This window comes from Macrobrachium nipponense, chromosome 6, assembly GCF_015104395.2.
Source record: "Macrobrachium nipponense isolate FS-2020 chromosome 6, ASM1510439v2, whole genome shotgun sequence".
NCBI lineage: Eukaryota > Metazoa > Arthropoda > Malacostraca > Decapoda > Palaemonidae > Macrobrachium > Macrobrachium nipponense.
Window position 1 is genome coordinate 104,389,480 of NC_061108.1, and position 24,042 is coordinate 104,413,521.

The 24,042-nt window shown below is 40.8% G+C and overlaps 1 protein-coding gene across 6 annotated transcripts in view; it reads left to right on the plus strand.

Moving 5' to 3' along the window:
* The window catches only part of LOC135216804 (rab5 GDP/GTP exchange factor-like), a 137,578-nt gene extending 115,557 nt beyond the window's left edge, over positions 1-22,021 (plus strand). For all 6 annotated transcript variants that reach the window (XM_064252300.1, XM_064252297.1, XM_064252296.1 and 3 more), the window contains one exon: positions 18,420-22,021. In XM_064252300.1, the coding sequence (XP_064108370.1) occupies positions 18,420-19,202 (783 nt within the window). In that variant the 3' untranslated portion in view covers positions 19,203-22,021. The remainder of the gene's footprint in view (positions 1-18,419) is intronic.
* Positions 22,022-24,042: the final 2,021 nt, after the last annotated feature.

A 24,042-nucleotide genomic window follows, 5' to 3' on the forward strand; every position in this document is an offset into this window, starting at 1 on the left:
CCATTATTCGGCTAGTTTTCTCCCTAGTAATATATTTTTCTTTATTTCTTCATTATATCCAGTAGACAGGCACTAACATCATATTATATCCTCACATTTGTTCAATGCATTTACCATTGTTAATATGATTTATAATGCGTCTCCAACAGTCATAAAAATTCGACAACCGAATGTGCAAAATATATCAGCTGTGTGCAAGGCATAGGGCGTCAATCACTGGAGTAGCGATCTCCCTGCCGAGAGTGACTTCTTTATTATTATTATTTTTTTTTTTTTTTTTTTTTCTTGGCTCTATCACAGTCCTCCAATTCGACTGGGTGGTATTTATAGTGTGGGGTTCTGGGTTGCATCCTGCCTCCTTAGGAGTCCATCACTTTTCTTACTATGTGTGCCGTTTCTAGGATCACACTCTTCTGCATGAGTCCTGGAGCTACTTCAGCCTCTAGTTTTTCTAGATTCCTTTTCAAGGATCTTGGGATCGTGCCTAGTGCTCCTATGATTATGGGTACGATTTCCACTGGCATATCCTATATCCTTCTTATTTCTATTTTCAGATCTTGATACTTATCCATTTTTTCCCTCTCTTTCTCTTCAACTCTGGTGTCCCATGGTATTGCGACATCAATGAGTGATACTTTCTTCTTGACTTTGTCAATCAACGTCACGTCAGGTCTGTTTGCACGTATCACCCTATCCGTCCTGATACCATAGTCCCACCCAGAGATCTTTGCGTGATCGTTTTCTATCACTCCCTCAGGTTGGTGCTGCGTACCACTTATTACTGCAAGGTAGCTGATGTTTCTTGCACAGGCTCCAGTGGAGGGCTTTTGCCACTGAATCATGCCTCTTTTTGTACTGGGTCTGTGCAAGTGCCGGGCATTCGCTTGCTATGTGGTTTATGGTTTCATTTTTCGTATTGCACTTCCTACATATGGGAGAGATGTTATTTCCATCTATCGTTCTTTGAACATATCTGGTTCTTAGGGCCTGATCTTGTGCCGCTGTTATCATTCCTTCAGTTTCCTTCTTTAGCTCTCCCCTCTGTAGCCATTGTCATGTGTCATCGCTGGCTAGTTCTTTAGTCTGTCTCATGTATTGTCCGTGCATTGGTTTGTTGTGCCAGTCCTCTGTTCTGTCTGTCATTCTCCTGTCTCTGTATATTTCTGGGTCTTCGTCTACTTTTATTAGTCCTTCTTCCCATGCACTCTTTAGCCACTCGTCTTCACTGGTTTTCAGATATTATTATTATTATTATTGTACTTAGGAAGCAGACCCTCTCTCAAGCATACTTTATTAAAAGTAATGGCTACTTCAGCAGCATTACACTTGTAGAGATTCTTCTCTATTTTCCGAATAGCGGCTTTTTCCGTGCTACTTAGACAGGCTAGTAGAGCGCCTATGGAGGTCATGATCAAATACAGAGCCAAAATTGGTGTATATATTTGAATTTTACAGATAAACTATGATACCATAGTTATCAAAGTCATTAACGATATATATATATATGTCTCTCTCTCTCTCTCTCTCTCTCTCTCTCTCTCTCTCTCTCTCTCTCTCTCTCTCTCTCTCTCTCTTGAAGCAAGCGAGCTTTCGTCTGGAGCTGCCAGACATCCTCGGGCTAGGAAGCTGAGGGTGGACTGATCTTGAAGCGGTGTCCGTCCTCGTTTATATTTGGAGTTGACAGCAGGGGGTCCGCCCCATGCTGATCTACTATTGGCTGGTGGCGGTAGGTCTTCGTTTTCATTGGTGGCTTGAACCGGGTCTCAAGCCACTTTCCATGCGTTGATGGTTGCGATATTGTAAGTCCTGCAGCCGCCTAGACCTCCTTAGCGGCGCGGTTACGTCGATGGGCGTTTCGCTATGCTGCGGGACGTCACGGCTAACTTGATTATGATTGGCTGCGGGAGTATCTCGTTCGGGGGCGTCGTCTTCCGTGGAGTTGTCGTGCTCGGTGGTGTCATTGTTGGTGGCAGGTCTTCTCATACTCGTAGGGAGGAGAAATTCTTCCTGCGTCGTATTTAGTGTAGGTCTTACTTGCTGGATGAGAAGCGCCTCCAGCAGGCGTAACCGACGGGCATCAGGGGCCTTCCCGATGATCTTCGTGTTTTGGATGATCACATCCCGGGTGATGGCCTCTTGATGTTTGGTGCGTGCGTGATTTTTGATAGCCCCCTCTTGGGGGCTATGTACCCCCTCTTGGGGGCTATGTACCGCCAAAAGGACGGCGTAGCGATGGGCTCCCCACTGGGGGTACTCTTCGCTAACTTTTACATGGGAACCGTGGAGGAACGAGTCTTCGCTAGGATGCAGCAACCCCGCAGATATGGATGATATATCGACGACATCTTTGTTCAAGTCGACGCCGAGAATGAGGTAGAAGCCCTCCGTCAGGCATTTCAGCAGTGCAGCGTGCTGAATTACACTGTTGAATACAGCACCGACGATCGGCTCCCCTTCCTCGACGTCCTTGTGAGTAAGACGGAAGACGGCCTCCGTACTTCCGTCTACACAAAGAAAACCAACCTAGGACTTTGCCTCAATGGTGACAGCGAGTGCCCCGCCAGATTCAAAAGCACGACCGTCAGGGCCTTCGTCAGGAGAGCCCTCTCCCACTGCTCGACCTGGCAGGACACTCATCAGGAACTCGACCGCGCCTCCCAAGTACTCGTAAATAACGGGTATTCAAATAAATTAATAAGCAGAGAAGTCCGTACAAGCCCTGGAGAAATGGTACTGGTAGTGAGAGCCCGCAACCCCGCCCCCAGGATAATATCAAGCTGTATTATAAAGCCTTCATGAGCTCACATTACCGTGAAGAAGAGGACTCAGTCAAGAAAATTATTTCTGAAAACGTATCCCCGACCGACGACACCAAAAATATCGACCTAATTATCTACTACCAGAATCGGAGGACGCGCGACCTAATTATGAAAAATAACCCCTCTCCACAGGTACGAGACCCCCTGAAGCAGACGCATGTGGTGTACCAGTATACATGCCCAGTCCGCGGTTGCAGCGGCGCCTACGTTGGTATGACCACCATGCGCCTGTCGAAGAGACTCTCGTGCCACGCCCAAGAGGGGGCTATCAAAAATCACGCACGCACCAAACATCAAGAGGCCATCACCCGGGATGTGATCATCCAAAACACGAAGATCATCGGGAAGGCCCCTGATGCCCGTCGGTTACGCCTGCTGGAGGCTTCTCATCCAGCAAGTAAGACCTACACTAAATACGACGCAGGAAGAATTTCTCCTCCCTACGAGTATGAGAAGACCTGCCACCAACAATGACACCACCGAGCACGACAACTCCACGGAAGACGACCCCGCCCCGAACGAGATACTCCCGCAGCCAATCATAATCAAGTTAGCCGTGACGTCCCGCAGCATAGCGAAAACCGCCCATCGACGTAAACCTGCGCCGCTAAGGAGGTCTAGGCGGCTGCAGGACTTACAATATCGCAACCATCAACGCATGGAAAGTGGCTTGAGACCCGGTTCAAGCCACCAATGAAAACGAAGACCTACCGCCACCAGCCAATAGTAGATCAGCATGGGGCGGACCCCCTGCTGTCAACTCCAAATATAAACGAGGACGGACACCGCTTCAAGATCAGTCCACCCTCAGCTTCCCAGCCCGAGGATGTCTGGCAGCTCCAGACGAAAGCTCGCTTGCTTCAAGAGAGAGAGAGAGAGAGAGAGAGAGAGAGAGACATATATATATATATATCGTTAATGACTTTGATAACTATGGTATCATAGTTTATCTGTAAAATTCAAATATATACACCAATTTTGGCTCTGTATTTGATCATGACCTCCATAGGCGCTCTACTAGCCTGTCTAAGTAGCACGGAAAAAGCCGCTATTCGGAAAATAGAGAAGAATCTCTACAAGTGTAATGCTGCTGAAGTAGCCATTAATATTATTATTATTATTATTATTATTATTATTATTATTATTATTATTATTCGACCCAATTTCACAGAGAAAAATTACCTTACGAAAACACACCTAAGCACTCCAACCATTGTGGTCAGGCCTAAGCATCTGCTCTTGGATCTAAGCAGTGTCAATCATAAATGGTTCCAGTGTAAATACAGGACTTTCTTTGCATAGGTAGCGAAGCACTAACTAAACAGTAATGTACAATCACTAACCACCAACACTCACAATGCACTTACTCAGTAAGCACTCACACTTGCATACATTCACTATACACACACACACACACACACACACACACTTAACATACACTCACACACACTCTCAATAACACTCTGAATACCCAACACTCACTAGGCACTCACTATACACTAAATGCTCACTAAACACTTGAAATACTAAATTTACTAAATATTCATTATACCCCAAACACTCAGTAAACATTCACTAAACACTCACTTAATCCTAAACATTAATTAAACACTAAACATTCACTAAACCCCAAACACTCATTAAATACTAGCTTATCAAACCCTAAATACTTATTAAATACTAAACAGTGAATGAACATCCACTCATTAAAAACTTAATAAACACTTACATACTAAAAATTTGCTAAACACTAACATTCACAAGACATTCACTAAACGCTCACTTAAAATTCGCAAAACTTTCACTAAACACTCATGAATACTTACACACTAAATTCGCAAAACTTTCATTAAACACTCATGAATACTTACACACTAAATATTCACTAAACACTACCATTCACAAGACGTTCACTAAACGTTCACTTAACATTCACAAAACATTACTAAAACCCTTAAGAATAAACATTCACTGAATACTTACACAATAAACATTCAATAACATTCACAAAACATTCACTAAACCCTAAAGACTCGGTAAACATTCACTGAATACTGACACATTAAACAGTCACTAAACCCTAAACATTCATCAAACACTTAATCATAAACATTCACGAAACGCATACTCACTAAACCCTAACAATTCGCTAAACACTGACTCATTAAACATTAACGATAGAAAAAATTGACAATCGCATTAACTTTTCATTTCTCTTGTTTTCTTTACATTAATGCAAGGTGATTATGTATTTTTTTTTTTGTCTAGTTTGCTCTTGTATTTATTCATAATCTTCTTGAGAGAATGGAAATGTTCGAAATAACTTGGTGTGTAGAGATATTGTTTAAAAAAGAGAGATCCACTGTGTCCTTCCTCAGCCAGGTGTATTATGTCTGACGAATTTTACGCCAGCCGAAAAAAAATCGACTATAGTAACAACAATATTCATTCATAAAACTGATAATACAAAAATGTATCCATGATTTCATTAGCATGAAAGTCAGTTGAAACCAAAAGAAGGTAGTCCTGCTTCGATAAAACAAACCGAGTAGGCTGTAGCTAAATTATTATGATCTGTACCCTGACTATAGCGTATATATTACATATGTATTACAATCTATTTAATGTGTGCGTAACTCTATTTAACAAATGTTATGTACATAGACATTTTACAGCAATAACTCTAATAATGATAAGAACTTATATGCTACTTTATAGTGTCAGTCTTCCAACCACCGCTACATTAATTTTCATATCGTAAGCAAAGCTAAAGCGAGTAGGGGAGACCGGGGCTAGTTGGCACACTTATTACAATTTTGGTCATTGCGAATATAAAACAAACTTGTTGCAAAATTCTTACCACCATTGAAAAATATTAACATTCGTCTTTATCATAGAGCAAAATAATTGTTGTTTGCTTTCAACATAAGATCACGATAAGCTTTAGAAAAAAATAACTTTTCGTGCCACTTGCCCCACGGGGTAAGTTGGCACACATTATGGGGTAAGTTGGCACATTGATAATTAAAAGAAAATTACTACATTGCATTTAAATCAAATAGCAAATATACCCTCTGAATTTCCAAAATACAAAATATAAGGCATTAGTATTACTTCAGATCATCATCTAGTTGTAATTGTGGCAGGTGTGAAATAAATCCTCGTCATAGTCTTCATGCTCCCACATGTTACATGCCCTGCACTGGACCCACACTTCTCCTGGCTTACCAAACACAGGCTCTCTTCAGCTGAGCTTTCTTCTAGATCAACAAGAGCAGTTCTTAAACTCTGTATCATGCTGATGACTGATCTGAAGCCCATGTGTCTTTTCGGACATCTCTCAATCTGTTACATAACCACCCGTAAAATCAAAATCTTGAAATAGTCTGTAATTCAGAGTTGAAATTCCATCAATCCTAAACCCATTGGAAACATCAGGATAAGTGACAGCTAGAGGTAAAGCCGAGGAAACTTTACCAGGAATGTCACAGATGGGCATACTTGATCCTGGATTACCAGTCTTCCACGAATCACATGCCCTGTTAACACATTTCTTCAGATGTCTATAAACACTAAAATCCAGGGGCTGCAACTTGTGAGAACAATGTGGAGGAAATGATAGGACATTAATATCATTATCCTTCCAAAAATCCAGAAACAAAACGTAAATTATATAAATAAATAGGCTTACTATTGTTATCAAATAACGTGTGCCAACTTGCCCCATTTATTTTGAGCCAACTTGCCCATCCCTACCATTTGGTACAAAAACGATTACCAGTCCACACCAAGAAACCTTGAATTAATAATTTTAATGCTATAGAATCTTTAAACCATAAGGAAAACTATGCTATCATTGAAAACTAATCTTTATGAATGTATAGTTGTTATAGCAAATAACAGAAAGATTAAAATATTTACTTACTACCATCAAAATAAAGAATTGTCTCATAAATTCGAGCTCCTACGTTCTATCTCTATAGAATTTTGCTGGTAATTGAGGAACCACGTGGCAATTACACAGTATATGTATTGCAGTCATCCTATTGGTAAACTTTAAAGTCATGTTGAGTGTGCCAACTTACCCCTGTAGCCAACTAGCCCCGGGCTCCCCTACTATAATTGAAGTCAGTTGCTTGCTTGACAAAATAATAATATGACAGAATTATTATGGGCCTACAGATGACTGTTATTTATATGAAACAAATAAATTATTTTTGTGTTAGATCAGCCATCGTCAACCGGGGTTCCGTGAACGATCGCCAGGTGTTCCGTACGAATTCATGTTTTATTTAATTATTTGTTATTTATAAGTATATATTTTTCGTTAAACATGGCGTGAGAAATCGTAGTCCTATAATTTACTTTATCGTAACATATCGCTCGAGATTTTTTCCCTCTGTTTGACTAAAGGTAATTAATGCAATGCTTACATATATATATATATATAATATATAAGTATATATATATATATATATATATATATATATATATATATATATATATATATATATATATATATATATAGTAATATATATATTATATATTATATATATATATATACATATATAATATATATATATATATATATATATATATATATATATATATATATATATATATATATATATATGTGTGTGTGTGTGTGTGTGTGTGTGTGTGTGTGTGTGTGTGTATTGGGGTTCCTTGGGATGAGGAAAATTGTCTCAGGGGTTCCTCAAAGTGTCAAAGGTTGGGAAACACTGTGTTAGATAAATACAAAGGATATAGAAAGGATAAAAATATTTATTAAATATATCACGATAATGTATAATACGGGTCAATAGTAGCCCACTATACTAATCTAGACATTCATTATCAGGGCTTGCCCTTCCCCCTGCCCACCTGTTAGGGTGTGTCTGTCAGGGGGAAACCAACCACTAAAATGTCTGTCATTACCATCACAGCATTCTAGGATGTGCAAGTGCTATTGTAGTACAAATTTTACTTGGTACTATGATGTTGGATAGAGATCCTGTCTCCCCCTCCCCTTCCCCCCCACTCGTTGTGGGGTGTCTCTCAGGGGGTAACTACCTCTAAAATGTCTGGTATTACCACCACAGTACTCTAGGATGTGCAGAACTATTGTAGTACAGATTTTACTTGGTATCTCCATGTTAGATCAAATCCTGTCTCCCTCCCCTCCCCACTCGTTGTGGGGTGTCTGTCAGGGGGTAACCAACCACTAAAATGTCTGGCATTACCATCACAGCATTCTAGGATGTGCAGTGCAATTGTAGTACAAATTTTACTTGGTAACTCCAATGTTGGATGCAGATCCTGCCTTCCCCTCCCCACTCGTTGTGGGCCGTCTGTCAGGGGGTAACCACCCACTAAAACGTCTGTCATTACCACCACAGTATTCTAGGATGTGCAGTGCTATTGTTGTGTAAATTTTACTCGGTATCTCCTAAGTTGGATCTAGATCCAATTAACCCCCCCTTTTCAGTGCGTCTGTCAGGGGGAACCCACCCTTCAAAATGTCTGTCACTGGTCATTCTATAATCAGTAGAGTCTGCAGATATATTATATATTAGTTTCATCTGGTATCTCATATATTGGATCTAGACCCAAAATCTAACGAGCAATTAGTGGTGCTTGTTAAGTAAGCCACCCATATATTTCCGGCAGACGGTCAGTTTCACAGTTTACAAGTCTACTCCTAACTACCGGTAGGGGTTACAGTCGGTATCTCGTTCGTTGTATCTCAATGGTCCGGGCTGCCGGTCTAATAGGTCATCGCAACCATATCCTTCTTTCCCTCTGGGACTGCCCACAGGTCCTTGGAACCTCATTTCCCTGGACCAGTGGTGGATGCTTGCAAGATGTGTTGGCTTACCCAGCTCCTTGACAGGACAAGTTGCATCTCGTCCAGTTGTAGAGGTAAGAAGGATGCGAGAGTGACTGGCTCTCCCCCTTCCACGCCTCATCTCTCCATTCCTCGTCCTTCGGGTTGAGGATAGGACTTGAACTCACACTGGCTGGTTGGACGATTGATGCGGTAAGCATCCTTTTTATGTTTCTTATCAGAATCATAGAAGCAATCCCGCTCCTTCCTCTAGCAAGGGGAAGAAGGAGACTGAAAATAATGCAAACCCTTCCCAGAACTTTGCATTAATGTCTCCGACGCCAATATTCTTCACAGCCCTTTTTCGGATGAGTCACGATCCCTCACTCATTTCAGAAAGGCCTAGAAGTCTGACTTGATCATGCAGCTCTTATACTCCGATCAAGTTGTCAGAGGCAGCAGGGCACTCCTCCTCGCTCGTACGACCAGGAGGAGTAGCCTAAGTGCACAGAACTCCAGTCAGTTTTAGAGGCTCACTCAGATCCCTCCCACCAATCAGTGAGTCTTCCTATTGTCAAAGGACCGAAAGGTTTGTATTACGTATTGGAACAAGTAACAATTTGTCGAAAACTTGTATTTTTCCTAACTATACAAACCTGAGGTCCTTGAACAAATACGTATGCCCACCTCATGCCACCCCTCAATCTGAACCTGGGCTGAAAGGCAAAGTGGAGTGTTTACATCCAGGCAGGCTAGCCTACCCACCTGCCCCACGGTAGTTACTGCCTAACTACCTTGTTGAAGATTCAACGGCCGTAATTCCAGCTACGCCGAAAGTATATTCCTATTGTTAAAGGACCTCAGGTTTGTATAGTTAGGAAAAATACAATTTTCGACATTGTTCTTTATTGGCTATTTACCCATTAACTGAAAAAAAAAAAAAAAAATAGCCGGTACCGTATTTTGGCTTTAAACCTTCACCAATAATTATCGTCAGAATGACGACTTCATGAGGCTCCACCCACTTTGGCCTCATTATAATTCAGGATAACACTGAAGGCTATCATGGGCATTGTTGGATTAGAAAATTTAACTTCTGGCTATAAAAACTCATTTCTCAAATAGTTGTAAGAAGTGCTAAATGATCAAGGATCCCAGCAGTTGGCGTAAACGTTTAATTCGTGTATATTACTGCTATTACTACAGTAGTATTACTACGCTAGCACAGATACCCCACCCACATCTATGTATCGTTCTGCCATTCGTAAAGTCTTTATATCCAACACGGTCGTACGCTCTAAAGAAGAAGAAAAAAAATTATATCGGATAATCCGTTGGTCTGCTGGAGATTTTAGCATATATAAGCTTGTATTTACTTTGGATAAAAAATTTATTTTAACAAAAATAGTTATATAAAGACTGTTTACATACAATCTCTCTCTTTCTCTCTCTCTTGGTGCCATAGTGAATAGTTAATGGAAATGTTCAAAATCCTGAATGACATTACAAGTATTATAATCACTTTACGCTAAATACAAATCAGACCATATACATTGGATTTAAACTAAAAACTGAATAATTACCTATTCAGGCTATAGTAAGTATGGCCACAGGCTTTCTCTTGACTGTTGCAAGTCGTAAGACAAAAAGGATTTTGACGTAGGAAAAATCTATTTCTGGGCGAGGAAGCCGTGTCGCCCAGTGAAATATGTCTCCTTTAGCACTATCTCTAGTAAAATATTGCTATAGTACCAGAGAACTGCTAAATTGGACATGTCAGAAACCTCTGACTCGCTCACCTATAAAAAAGGTGTCGGTATAAAACTGGGGCGAGTGTTAAACACTACCACAGCAACCCCTCCAATTAGCCTTTTCCTCATCAAAAGACCCTAAATACGGGGAGCCGACCCATAGGTCACGCCCAGCTACCCCGTTGAAGGCGTCTGTGACGTCATACTTATCGATAGCATTGAAGCTTGGTGCATAGCAAGGGGGGGGAAGGAAACCAGGGGGGGATTTCACTGGGCGACACGGCTTCCTCGCCCAGAAATAGATTTTTCCTACGTCAAAATCCCTTTTCTGGGCTCAGCCGTGTCGCTCCGTGAAATTGTACCAGAGAAACACCAAGCTACATCCCCCTGAAATGAAATACAATATTAATTTGAACTCAGAAGGGTTAAAGAAATAAAAAATTAGTCTAGAATTGGAAAAATACAATTTATTTACAAAAAAAAACGTCATATAGCAATAACATGTGTCAACAAAACACACACATAATAAAATAATTACCAATAATTTGTATAAAAGTAACACTGTACATCAATTCTAATAATAAAAGACATTTGCTGAGGTAGGTAGAATGTTAATGAGGCTGGCATAATGGAAAAGATTCATATGACACAAGGACAGTACTATATTGATGTTGTAGCAGGAGACACTGGTCTCCCTACAGCTATTGCATGATATTTTAGATCCTCCAAAGTCTTAAGGTAATGCTTTTTGAAAACCGAGGGTGACTTCCAACCGGTATACTTCTTTAGATCATCAAAGTTCATATATTTGAAGAAATTTACAGAAGTTGCTATAGCCCGAATGTCATGCACCTTGGGAAATGACCCTGGGCTGGCTTTCTTGATAAAATACAAAATCTGCTGCCTAATGCCCTTTGGAGATATCGTACCACCTCCGTTTCAAATGAAAAGGGGGCCTTCGGAATAGGTAGATGTTCTAGATAAATAGTTCCTAAGAGTCTTAACAGGACATAAAGATGGATCCTGCTGAAGCAGAACAATCTTCCATGGGGACCACCTTACCAAAGGGTCTTCATTCTTAGCCAGAAATTCTTTATTTGGCGAAAGCAACACGTCACCCGAAGAAAGGAACTCTATATGCCCTTGGTCCCTAGATAAAGATGACAGCTCCGAAATCCTGGCACCTGAAGCCAGACTCAATAAAAACAGTGTCTTACGCAAAATGGTTTGGTAATCACATTTGAAGTTGTCTGTCTCCGAGGCCAACCTGAGAACATCGTTAAGAAACCATGACACTGACGACGGCCTGTGAATGGGCCGCAGGCGTGCACATGCCCTTGGGATTGAGCTGACTTAGTGGTTGTTATTGTGGCAGCTGCCAAGCCTTGTTCGAACAGAGTCCTGAAGAAGGTTATAGCCACGTTCATTGTCATTACCTTGATATTTGATTCCCTGAGAAAAGTAGACAACTTCTTAACTGCTGAATCATACTGGCGAAGTGTAGATTCCCTTTTGTCTGACTCCAAGAACAAAATGTTCTGTGGATCAATGTCCCCTACTCTCCTACCCGCAAACTTCATGAAATCCATAAAGTTAGGGTTTTGTGAAGACCTGAGGAATCGAACACAGTCCTCGTTTGAACTTGTTGCGACAGCTTCAAGTCCGGGAGAGGGTGAGGACGAAGACCTAGTTCCAGGAGAAGGGGAAACCAATTGCTCTTGGGCCAGTGAGGAGCTATGAGAGCTACCTGACCTTTGAAGGCTCTCAACTTGTGCAGCACCTTCAGGAGAAGGTTCACTGGAGGAAATAAATAAACCTTCCTCCACTGGTTCCAATCTATACTCAGGGTGTCCGTAGAGTATGCCAGAGGGTCCAGATTTGGGGCTACGTAACAGGGCAGCTTGTGGTTTGCCTCTGTAGCAAACAGATCTACTTCCAGATCTGGTACTTTCCTGCAAACCCTCTTGAAGGATTCCTGGTCCAGTGACCATTCTGACTCCAGGGGGACTGATCGAGACAGTGCGTCTGCCACTACATTGTGGACTCCTGCCAGATGGGTAGCCGATAGATGCCAGGTGTTTTTGGCTGCTAGAGAAAAAATTGCTATCATCATGTGGTTCACGTGACTTGACTTTGAACCACCTCTGTTTATACAGTGTACCACTACTGCACTGTCGAGAACCAACCTGATATGAGTCTTTTTCGGAGGGCGAAGCCTTTTTAAAGTCAGAAACACTGCCATAGCTTCCAGGATGTTGATGTGAAGCTTTTGGAACTGAGGTGACCGAGTTCCCTGAACCTTCTCGTGCTGTGAATAACCTCCCCAACCTGTCAGTGATGCGTCCGTATGAACCACTAGGGACGGGGGAGGGAACTGCAACGGTAACTCTTTGGCTAGGTTTGCGGCCTTTGCCCATGGGCACAGACGTTTCCTGAGAATCAGAGGTATCCGGGCGAACTTGTCCCGACACTTGGCATTGGCCTTTGAACGCCAAACTCGATTGATGTCTTTCAGCTTGGCTTTCAACAGAATGTCCGTTGCCGAGGCAAACTGGAGCGAGCCTAGGATCCTCTCCTGATTCCTTCTCGAAGTCTTTTTGCATTTTAAGAATTGTCTTGTTGCCTTGGCAATCTCCTTCCTTTTCCCTGCTGGAATGGAAAGAGTGTGTGAATCCAAGTCCCAATGGATACCTAGCCACTGGAACTTGGACTCCGGAGTCAACCGGGACTTGGTCCTGTTGATCTTGAACCCTATATATTCCAGGAAAGACATGACCTTGTCCGTGGCTTTCATACACTTGTCTTTGTCCATCTCCCAGATTAGCCAGTCGTCTAGGTACGCCACCACCAATATACCCTGAGACCTTAGCTCCTGCACCACTGCCTCCGCCAGTTTCGTGAAGACCCTTGGGGCTATATTCAGCCCGAAGGGCATCACGTTGAAGGAGTAGGCTTCTTTCCCTAGTTTGAAGCCCAGGAATGGTCGGAAGTGCCGAGCTATTGGGACATGATAATAGGCGTCTGTAAGATCTATAGAGGTGGTGACGGCCCCACGGGCAAGTAAGGTTCGTACCTGAGAGATGGTCAGCATTTTGAACTTGTCGCAACGAATATATAAGTTTAAACGGGACAAGTCTAAGATCACGCTTCTTTTGTCGGTCCCTTTCTTTGGGACACTGAATGGACAACCCTGAAATTTCAAGTTCTTTGTCCTGGAGACTGCTCCCTTCTGGAGAAGGTCCCTGGAGTAATCCATCAACTCTTGCGTTGGTTCCTGATAGAAGGTGATGGGTGGAGGAGGACCCTTGATCCAACTCCAGCCTAGGCCCCTGGATACTATGCTTTTCGCCCAACTGCTGAACCCCCAACGATGTCAAAAGAGGTACAGCCTGCCTCCTACCTGAGAAACTTCATTGAGATGCTGAGGGTCGGGATCCTCTTCCTGACCTTGCACCTCTAGCTCGCCCTTGGGCTCTGGCTCCTCCACGCTGACGAAAGGATCCTCTAGCCCTGCCACCCCTAGCAACCCTGGTAAAGGGGTTAAATGCCTGACTCTCATAGACCGGGTTAAAAGCGGGCGACACTGAATACTGTGAGGGAACCTGTTGGTTAGTCGACGGCGAAAGGAAGACAAATTGATGCTGTTGTTGAGGCTGAGCCTTAGAAGTCGAAGGCTGGGATACTTGCTGAATTGGTACAGCTTGTAGCACAGGATGCTGTTGCGGAACTTGGAAAGGTTGGAACCTCCTTTGTCTCTTCCTAGCCCTAAAACTGGAAGAAGAAAACTCTAATTTCCTTTTGAAAGGAATGCCCCAACGCAACCTGATGCTTTGATTAAGACGTGATGCCTCGTTCTGAACCTCGTTTACTGCCGAAGCTGGGAAGAGATCTGCACCCCAGATTGAGGAAGCCAGAAGCTTGTTGGGTTCGTGCCTGATCGTAGCTTCAGATAATAGAACATGCTTTCTGCAATTTCTCCTAGCAACCGCAAAGTCGTACAGGTCACATTGCATTCCCGAAAGTAACGACTTCACAATGACATTAAACAGCGGCTCCTGAGCGTACTCCAGAGCCGCTGTCTCTGTCATCACTAGGGAGTTAAGAGACTTTGCGAGACGTGTCCTAGCATCAAATTCTGCTTGGATCAGTGCGTCTGACAGCTTAGGGAGGCGCTCACTAAACAAGGTGATTGCACAGTCTGGCTTCAGCTTGCCTACCGAGAATGTAGCCGGCAAATCCTCCCACAAATCCTCCCTACCTGGGAGTAGCAATGATCTGGGATTTGTCTCCCTAAGCTGGGGCATGGGCTCCTCCCGAGTCACTGCCTGAAGGGTAAGTTCTGCCACCTTTGATGTAAAAGGTAAGGGGCTCCCGTCATCAGTCGTGAACATTGTGAAAGGGCTTTTAAATGCTGTTACCCTAGTATTTGAGCAGTTCCACTCTTCTAGGCTCCGTACCCATGCTTGCTGAGCCTGGTCTCTAAAAAGGATAACAGTCTCCTTGGGGACCTTATCCTCTCTAATCAGAGCTGCCTCCGTAAGCCTAACATAACCTATAAATGGTGGCTGTAACTCTTCTGGGAAGAACTCGAAATCCTCGAGTCTACGTGTGCCACAACCTTCTATAGTCAACATCCCGTTGACAAACGGAGCGAAGTTCGCCACCCTCCAAGGATTACCAGGGTGAAACGGAGGGAGCGTGGACCCGTCAGGCATGCTCTGACCTTGCACCCAGTTACTAGGAGGTGCTGGAACTGCCGACTCCTGCCTGAGACCTGCAATCAGGGAGTCCTGTGCACCTAATCTCTTAAACACTTCTTCAAATCTCGCTGCAACTGAACTGACTAAGCTACCAAGGCTACTGACCTGATTTAAAATATTCGTGTTGAACAGGTCCTGTCCAACTAAAGGGGAATCCTCCTGCCCCCCCTGTGGTACCTTATGAGGTATCCGATCCCTAGACATTGATGGAATGGGACTTGTGGGGCAATGGGAAGAATTCCCTCCTTGAGACCTTGGATTTGAAGACTTAGCAAGAGACTTCAGCCTAGGTTTAATATGTGTATGAACCTCTGGCACATGCCCAGGCCTTGGCTTTGTCTCTGATTTGCCTTTGAGCAAGGTTTTACCTGAAGATTTTTTCTTTAATTTAGGAATCACAGAGAAGGAATGCGACCTGGAAAGGGGCAATCCTCCTGTGAAACCCATGAAGGAATTGTAAGTAGAGGGAGAGGAAGAATCAGATTCACTCGAGGAAAGACCCCGGTGACCAACTAAGCACCTCATTAACACTGTTACCTGTACCCGTATCTAGTGTAACAGGCAAATCCTCAACCACTTCCAGTGAGACTCCTTCCAGCCCAAGGTCCGGCAACTCTGCCTCTTGCTGATCCAAAATTGAATCTTGGATTGATTTGATAATTGGTGCTGCTGCTTTTGGGTCAACGTATCCGGCAGATTTCCCGGCTGGGAAGATCAAAGCTGCCATATCTTGAGACAGAATATATGGCTTAGCCTTCCCTACGTTCCGTCCAAACCCTCCAACCCAGATCTTGAGGGTAGAGAGTGCAGCATCCTTAAGAGACTGTTCAGCCTGTAATGCAAGGAATGTGTCAATATCGAGTAAATTCCTTGAACATTATTCTTATTAATGTTGATTAATCAGTGTAATATAATTTGAAGAAATTTTTATTTTCCATTTATTTTATTTCATTTTTTTTTATTTATTTATTTATTTTATTTTTTTTTTTAATACAAGTAGTGTAACATAATTTCAACACAATATGTATAGAACAAGCAGTGCGGTAACTTACCGAAGAGGTAACCTGTTGTACCAAGTCGTAGCATGCAAAGCAGTTTTCGTGATGCCAGACCACGGAATCAGTAAGCAAAACTGCGCACGAGGCATGGCTCCAGTAAACGTCATGGCCGCACGGATCTTGCAGAGTAGCATTGCAGCCGGCAACCAGACACTGAGTGGCCTGTAAGTGCAATAATATATAAGAACCATTGCCCAAACTTATTAGGATAATTATGATAATAATGAAATATGCCAGAGCATTCCGGACTGAAACAATGAAAAAAGAACAGATAGCTAAAAATGAGCGTGCGAACACGATGAGGCTATCGTTAAGTATGCCGTCACAGACGCCTTCAACAGGGTAGCTGGGTGTGACCTATGGGTCGGCTCCCCGTATTTAGGGTCTTTTGATGAGGAAAAGGCTAATTGGAGGGGTTGCTGTGGTAGTGTTTAACACTCGCCCCAGTTTTATACCGACACCTTTTTTATAGGTGAGCGAGTCAGAGGTTTCTGACGTGTCCAATTTAGCAGTTCTCTGGTACTATAGCAATATTTTACTAGAAATAGTGCTAAAGGAGACATATTTCACGGAGCGACACGGCTGAGCCCAGAAATGCAGTTTTGCAACCATGGGGACAATTCCAAATCCTGTTAGCCATTCTTGACTGCTATGGGTTTCAGAGCCGATGGAACAAGGTGAATGAGTTTCTGTCTTGTGGATGGGCAGGGCAACATTTCGTAAAATGGTGTTTACCATGCTTACGTAATGAATGTTTTTCAACTCTTGGCTCATAATCGTTGGCCATGGCGTCGGCTAGATAATTTTTACTCTATAAAAATTAAAACTATCGGGTTTAGGTTATTGATAATGCTGACAAAATTTGTGTGGTTGTAAAATATACATATGTCAACTTTTAGCTACATCCAATGCTTTGATAAGGAGCAAAGTCCAAAAAGCCATGTTACAGAGTCCCTGAATCTCATAGTAGTTCGGCTGGTTTAGTTAAATTGATTTTACTGATAAGGATAGAGGGAACTACAGAAAAACTGGCGAGATCTTTAGTGATATTTAACAACATTGAATGAATTGAAGTTAGAATTAAAGCTGCTGCTAAGGTTTTGGCAGTAAGCATAAAGCATTCCTTGGATTTACTGCAGGTATGACTAGAAATTCATCATAGCATATTTACAATCCCAGCTGCATTGTTTGCTTATTTTACTCTTCAACCCTTCCCTCTCATCTTCCCCCCACTCAGCTTTCCAGTAGGACAATTTCTTTATCTGTATCTTGTGCTACTATCTTGTACAAGGTTTTACCATTCCTTAAAAATTTTTTGAGCCTTCTCTCTGGGAGAAGAGATGTACTCATTGGTTTGATTAAACCATTTTTTTTCTTTTAGTTCAGTTATTGCTTCATAATCTACATATTATTGACAGGGAAATCTTGAATTTTTAGTTCTTAGTGAGGTTGTGTTATTTTATTTTGCACTGGAGATGATGTAATTTGCTTAATTTATGGTACCCAATTACTCCACTGTGGAATCCAATTTTTATGAAGAAGTAAGTAACTGAATGGCTGTAAGAGTAAAACTTATTCCACTGAGAAAGTGAAATGTTTAAATTCACATATGATAATTATGTAACTGCCGAGTGTTTTAACTTTTAGAAACATATTTAGTGAATACAGTTTTGTGAGTTAACTTGAGGACATATATTTTATATATTGCAAAGTTCAATTGTTATGAAGTATTTTTTTGCCTTTTCCTGTTGATATGTTGTAGTAATGAAGGCTTTTAACCCTTTTCCTCCTCGATATTGTATTTCTATCTTAATATATAAAAATTGCAAACAGTTATACTGTTATATGTAAATAATTGCATACTTCAATATTACATCTCATCCTGTACACTTGGCCATTTATTTTTGGATGGATACTACACCACTTTCAAATAAAGCTTATAATTGGAATGTCACCATTTTGTTGAAAGTCAAAGCATTCAGTATGAAGCAGCGTTTTCTTAGAACAATTTAAATTAGCTTTAAAAACCCTGTTTTAATTGGAATTTAGGGTTTTAGGTGTTTTTGAAAGTCAAAACATGACAAAAAGCTATTATAATGCTAATAATAATGACATATTGGTCTTAAATGTTAAAATCACACATGTTAATAATAGGCACATTCCACTTTTAGTTATAGAAATGTTAAAATTAATTCTCTTCTCAGACAATGGACAGTGGAGCACCAAAACCAAATCAGACTTCATCAACCACTGAAGTTGCACCTCTAAGTCCAGATATTTTAGCAGCCCAGCAAAGTTTATCATTTTTACAAGGTTTGTCTGATTTGGATTCTGCTGCAAATGGTTTAGATGGAAGTGAGACACAAATGGCTGTAGGTAATGGCACTGGTGATTCCAAGTCAGGAGGAGGCCCATCCACACTGTTGGACGATACACCCCCTTCTGGTCTTCCTTCTCTTCCAGATCTTTTAGACCCATTTGGACCCTTAGAAGTTGGTGGGAGTGGCATAGCTGCTTCAAGCTTACCTCCCACTTTAGATCCTACTGTATCTCTTTCAAATCCACTGCTGCTACCAAGCAGCAGCACAGCAACGTCATTGCCACCTTCTTTGTCTTCCCAGCAGAGCATGGTCAGTTCTGGAGCAAGTGGTGCTGCACCATCTAGCAGTAGTTCTGTTGATTCATATTCAGGTTTCACCATTCAGGGAGGACGAATTCCAAGCATTCCATGTGATACAGGACATTTCCATAAATATTCAACTGTGCCAGATCCACTCTCTCCTCCACTTGAAGGGCCACAGCATCTCCTTCCTCCACCATTAATCCCCACAGCCTCAGGAGGGGAAGGTAGCAGCACTGGAGCCTCATCATCATCAGAAGGTAGCACCCCAAGGTCTGCTGAAAGACAGCTTAAGAAAGAAGATACAATTGACAAAGTTTATAATGTACTAGGGGATATTGTGCAGACCTTTGACAATTTGTTGTAGGATGCCACAGAAGAAATTGCTTTTGGTAATGTATAGTCAGCAGTTTGTGCAATTTTACTGCTTTATGTAGACTCTTCCAACTGGGTACAGTAGAGCATTAGATTAACACTTCCGTCCATTCGAGTGTTTCTGCCATAACCCAGTGGTTTTATTATTATTGTTGCACGCAGTTATAATTGGTTATGTGTGTGTTTTGGCAATTTTGTGAGTTGTATGGGACAAGGTACTAATTGGTTAGGAGGCTTTTGCACCACATTGATAATTATTGGTTACAGTCTTAAAGAAGTGTTTTATTATTTGCACAGTGTAGTAGTTATAGACACACAATAAGTTTTGATTAAGCAAGGCACTGGACAGTATTTTAAAAAGTTTATATTTAAAGCTTATATATTTCTAGTCAAGAGACTGGTCTATTTATTTTTAGTGATTAAGCACTTTTAAAAGTAATATTTTTTATGTTTGAGATAGATGCATATTAAACAAAAGATTTATCAATTCTTAAATTTATATAAAGACAATTGGTATTTTTATGCAGTTTATTATATGGATAAAATGATGTGCAGTAGTATGTGTTTGGTCTCCATATTTTACATTTCTTTAAGCAAAGGTAATGAAGACTGACAATTCAGACTTTATCAAAAACATTTAATTTTGAATTATGACAACAATACTTTTAGGCTTAATGTAAAGTAGTGTAGATATTAATTCTTGTAAGGAGCTTTCAGATTGCATCATTTGGTAGGGCATTCTTCCCAAAGAATGGGTTATATTTGCATATCGTAGAATGTTATTGTAGAAAGGTCAAGTTTCTTTTTTCCAAGGAATTACTTTGACGATCATTAAAGATGATGCGAGATAGTTTAATAATCAAAGTAAAGGTAGCATGAAAATTTATACCTCTGCTAACACTAGCAACACTTAAACCAAAAGCTTGGCAAGTATTATTCAAACTAATCTCATTAAATTTCCTTTGTATTACCGAGGAAAATCTTTCCTTTTGTCTTGTTTCTGAGCTTGCCAGGTAATTTTTGTAGAGTAGTAAAATGCCGTTTTATGTAGGTAGAAACAAATAGTATTGGACTCTTAGAACAAATTTATTGTTAACATTTTACTCTTCATCTTTGTTGAATAAACTCTTGAAAGCTTGTACGATGGAACAAGCGACTGTCCCTCATCCAAAAATAAAAGTACAGTATGTAATAGCATAAATTTCAGCAGAGATAGCATACCTTGAATTAAATTTCATCCTAAGTAAATTTTAAGTTTTAGAGGTCACGAGTTTATTAGCCCTTGATCTTTTTTCATTGAGGTTAATAAGTATCAGTGATGGTGATATAACCTTACATTTTATAGAAGGATCAAGGAAAGTGTGTTAATTAGATGACATTTGTATTTAAGGATACTGTTTTAATTCGGTAAGACTTAGGTCCTCGGGTGTGAAATAGTGTAAATTGATGGAAAGTATTTTGCACCATATATGATACAAACTTTTTCTTTTGTGTAGAAACAAGAACATAACATAAAGATTCTTATTTGTTATAGCATAGTGAGAATTATTTGTTATAGCATAGTAAGAAAACTACTGTAACAACTGTTTTGAATAAGAAGTATTAGATCTGAAATTAAAAGATGCTTTAATATGAATACTTGCTACCTCTATCAGAGCCTATAGTTTAAAAAGCCTATTAGATTTTACTATACAATATTGTCTAACTCATTCTCGGATATTTGTAATTTATTTTATTTTATTGAGAGTTGGAAGTGCATGTTACAAACATTTAAATGACACTCTTAAGATGAAACCGAATAGTTTGTATTGTACTAAAATCTTTTTTTATATTTTAATTATTGTATAGATGTTTAGTCACCTAAAGTACAGATAATTTTCAATTAGTAGGTCTCTACTGGTTTGCACTGGTGCTTATGTAAATGGGTTAAAATTTACTAAGGTTAGAATTGCTACTATGTCCTATGTAATGGTGCAGTCACATATAAAATAGTTTTGTAGTTTTTCTGCTGTTATTCGTTACGTACATGAATATGTTAGTTCTTAAGTTTTGCTGAGTCATGAGGGATGTACCCATCAGGTGGAATGTGGTCCAAAAGAAAATGTCTTTGGAGGCTATCCTGGTCTAACAGTATGGAGTAGGTAAGAAGGCTTTGTGTACTGTACCTCTAAATAAACCTGTGATCACTTAATTGACCAACAGAAGCATGTTATATATGTATGTTGACAGTTGTGAGAGGGTGCTGCTGTGTTTGTGTTACATGGCAGGAAATGTTTCTAAAATAACCAACATTTGTGATCTTTTCTTTATTTAATATCATTAACGCTGATGTGAAACATGCTTTCCATGTAATTAGGTACAGCAGTTTAGAAAGTGATCTTTAATTTGAACTAAGAAGTTACTAGAGGACTTGTTAGGCATTTTGATGACTTGATGTAGATATACCTTGCTGTTTAGCAAAAGATGGTAGCTAAAAAACTTCTCTTTACTCTCTTTGTGTTCAGAGTTTTAACATTTAATGAGGTAATGAACAATAGATATTGGTGCAAGAGATATTCATATGTATAATAACTGCATTAGTCTATTATGACTAGATATGCAAATTTTTCCTATGTACAGACTCTATATGATGTACCTTTTTTTTTATAAGCAAATGTGCAATTTTGACAGGATCATATGTGAAATCAGATTTTAAGAGGATCCTATATGAACTAACCAGTCTTCAAAATGTTTACATTCTAATGTGTTAACTTATTTCTGTAGTACTGCATAGTGTTGTAATATAATGAAGCTAGAAGCAGCATTTTATAATCCTGTGTATATTTGTTCCTCTGGAAATGACAACATTTTTTAATCAATTTGTATTTTTGATAGCTAACAAACTTTCAGTCTTAACAATAAGATAATCTTCTAGTGTCAGCTGGAAACAGGTTAAAAACAAAGATTGTAAAGCGAGGAATCTGTGGCATCTGGAAACTAATGCGTACACGTAGTGGATGTTAGTCACTGACCAGGCTTGGAAACTTGTGACGCACCAGTCTTTGTTTAACCGCCTTGGAGAGTAGTGTGTCGCTTTGTTCTCCTTCCCCCAAGCTAGTTTTTTTTTTTTATTGTCGCTTTGTTCTCCTTCCCCCAAGCTAGTTTTTTTTTTTTTTTATTGAAGTCTGTACATTGTTTCATGTTAATTCAGCCCAGAAGTTCCGGGGACGTTGTTTTTAGCCAGCCTTCCTTGTTTTCCATGTTGACCTGCCTTGGGACAGATGCAAAGTGCAATAGAAGTGCCTTTTTCTTCTGCTTCATCATCACTTGTGTTATGAATTACTGGTCCGTCTCCCAAAGCAATATTACCCTTTAAGAGGATGGCCCAGCTACTTTTGTTCTTTAGTATCTTGCTTTTGTTATAATGAAGATCTTTCTTTATCTTCTTACACATTTTCTGGGAACTTATTACAGTAATGTTTTAGTCTTTCATAATGGCCCAGCTACTTTTGTTCTTTAGTATCTTGCTTTTGTTATAATGAAGATCTTTCTTTATCTTCTTACACATTTTCTGGGAACTTATTACAGTAATGTTTTAGTCTTTCATAATTTTTTTGAGTTGTAGGGGTTTGTGTTGCAGACAAGTTTTTATGCTAGGATTTGGCTGTCTAGCATAGGAGTACGTTCCCATACTTCAACACTAATTTTAATGGTGTAAGATTGCAATCTTCCTGTCTGATTGCACGGACAGTCGTGATTGTCGTCTCGTCTCCTTCCGTTATTTTGGTGGAAGTGGGTTGTATGGCTCAGTACAGCTCAATCCCATCTTTTCCTCCATCTCCATATAAAAATTACTCTGAAAAACTCCCTCAGCATAGAATTCTTCTTTCCTGAGGGAGAGAACATATTATGTTTCTTTACAGGCTCTTCAGTTGTCAGCTCTGCTTCTCGTCTGGAAGTTTAGAAGCTGTGGCGTTTGCTCAGAACTTGAGAGCACCTCTGCTTCGCTTCCCTCTGACAGAAATGCCACTTCACTAATTTTTTTATTTGTGTGTTTGTGCTGTGAAGAAAGTTAGACTTTGGAAGCAGTTAGTACTATCAGCAGTGTGTTCCTTGCCGTCATCGGAGCCCCTTGCTTGCCAACACACAGCGTTGTCACGTGGGGATACTAACCTTACGGACTGTTTCGAGTGTCATCTGCCTACGATGTTAATTTAGTACCCTTTTGTTTTCAACGTTTTTCTGCACTACATGCAAGTTTCTCTCTCTCTCTGTAATAGTAATCTGCTGTGTGACGTCACAAATAGGCCTGTGACGTCATGGCTTCTGCTGACTGCATAGTTTGACATTGCTGCGTTCGACTGATGGATTTTCTTGGAAATTCTTCGCTATCTGTCACATGTCCTGGAGAGGCCCTCTGGTTGCTGTAGGAGGTGTTAGAAGGCCTTTTCGTCATCTTCGCTGTCACATCATTCTCGTACATCTCTGCCTGTGACGTCTCTCCGACTGTTGCTGTGACATAACTTCCATCATCGTCCATGAAGCCATTGCGGTTGGTTATCAACGATCAAATTTTGTTCTTCCAAGAGTTGGTTGATTGGATGGACTGTGTTTGGTAGGAAGTGTCCCAGAGTTTTTAGGAGACATCATAGGACAAAGACTTCAGTTGTATTTTCCTCCTCCTCCTCCCCTCCCATTGGGGACTTCAAGACTTGTGGCATCTTTTGAGTGAGAGAGGTGTTTCTCTATCTTCCCAGTACAGACTTGACTCTCCCCTTCAAGTACGTGAACGTGTTCCAGTCCTTGGGGCATCTTCTAAGAGTGAGAAAAGTGTTTCTACAACTTCCCCCCAT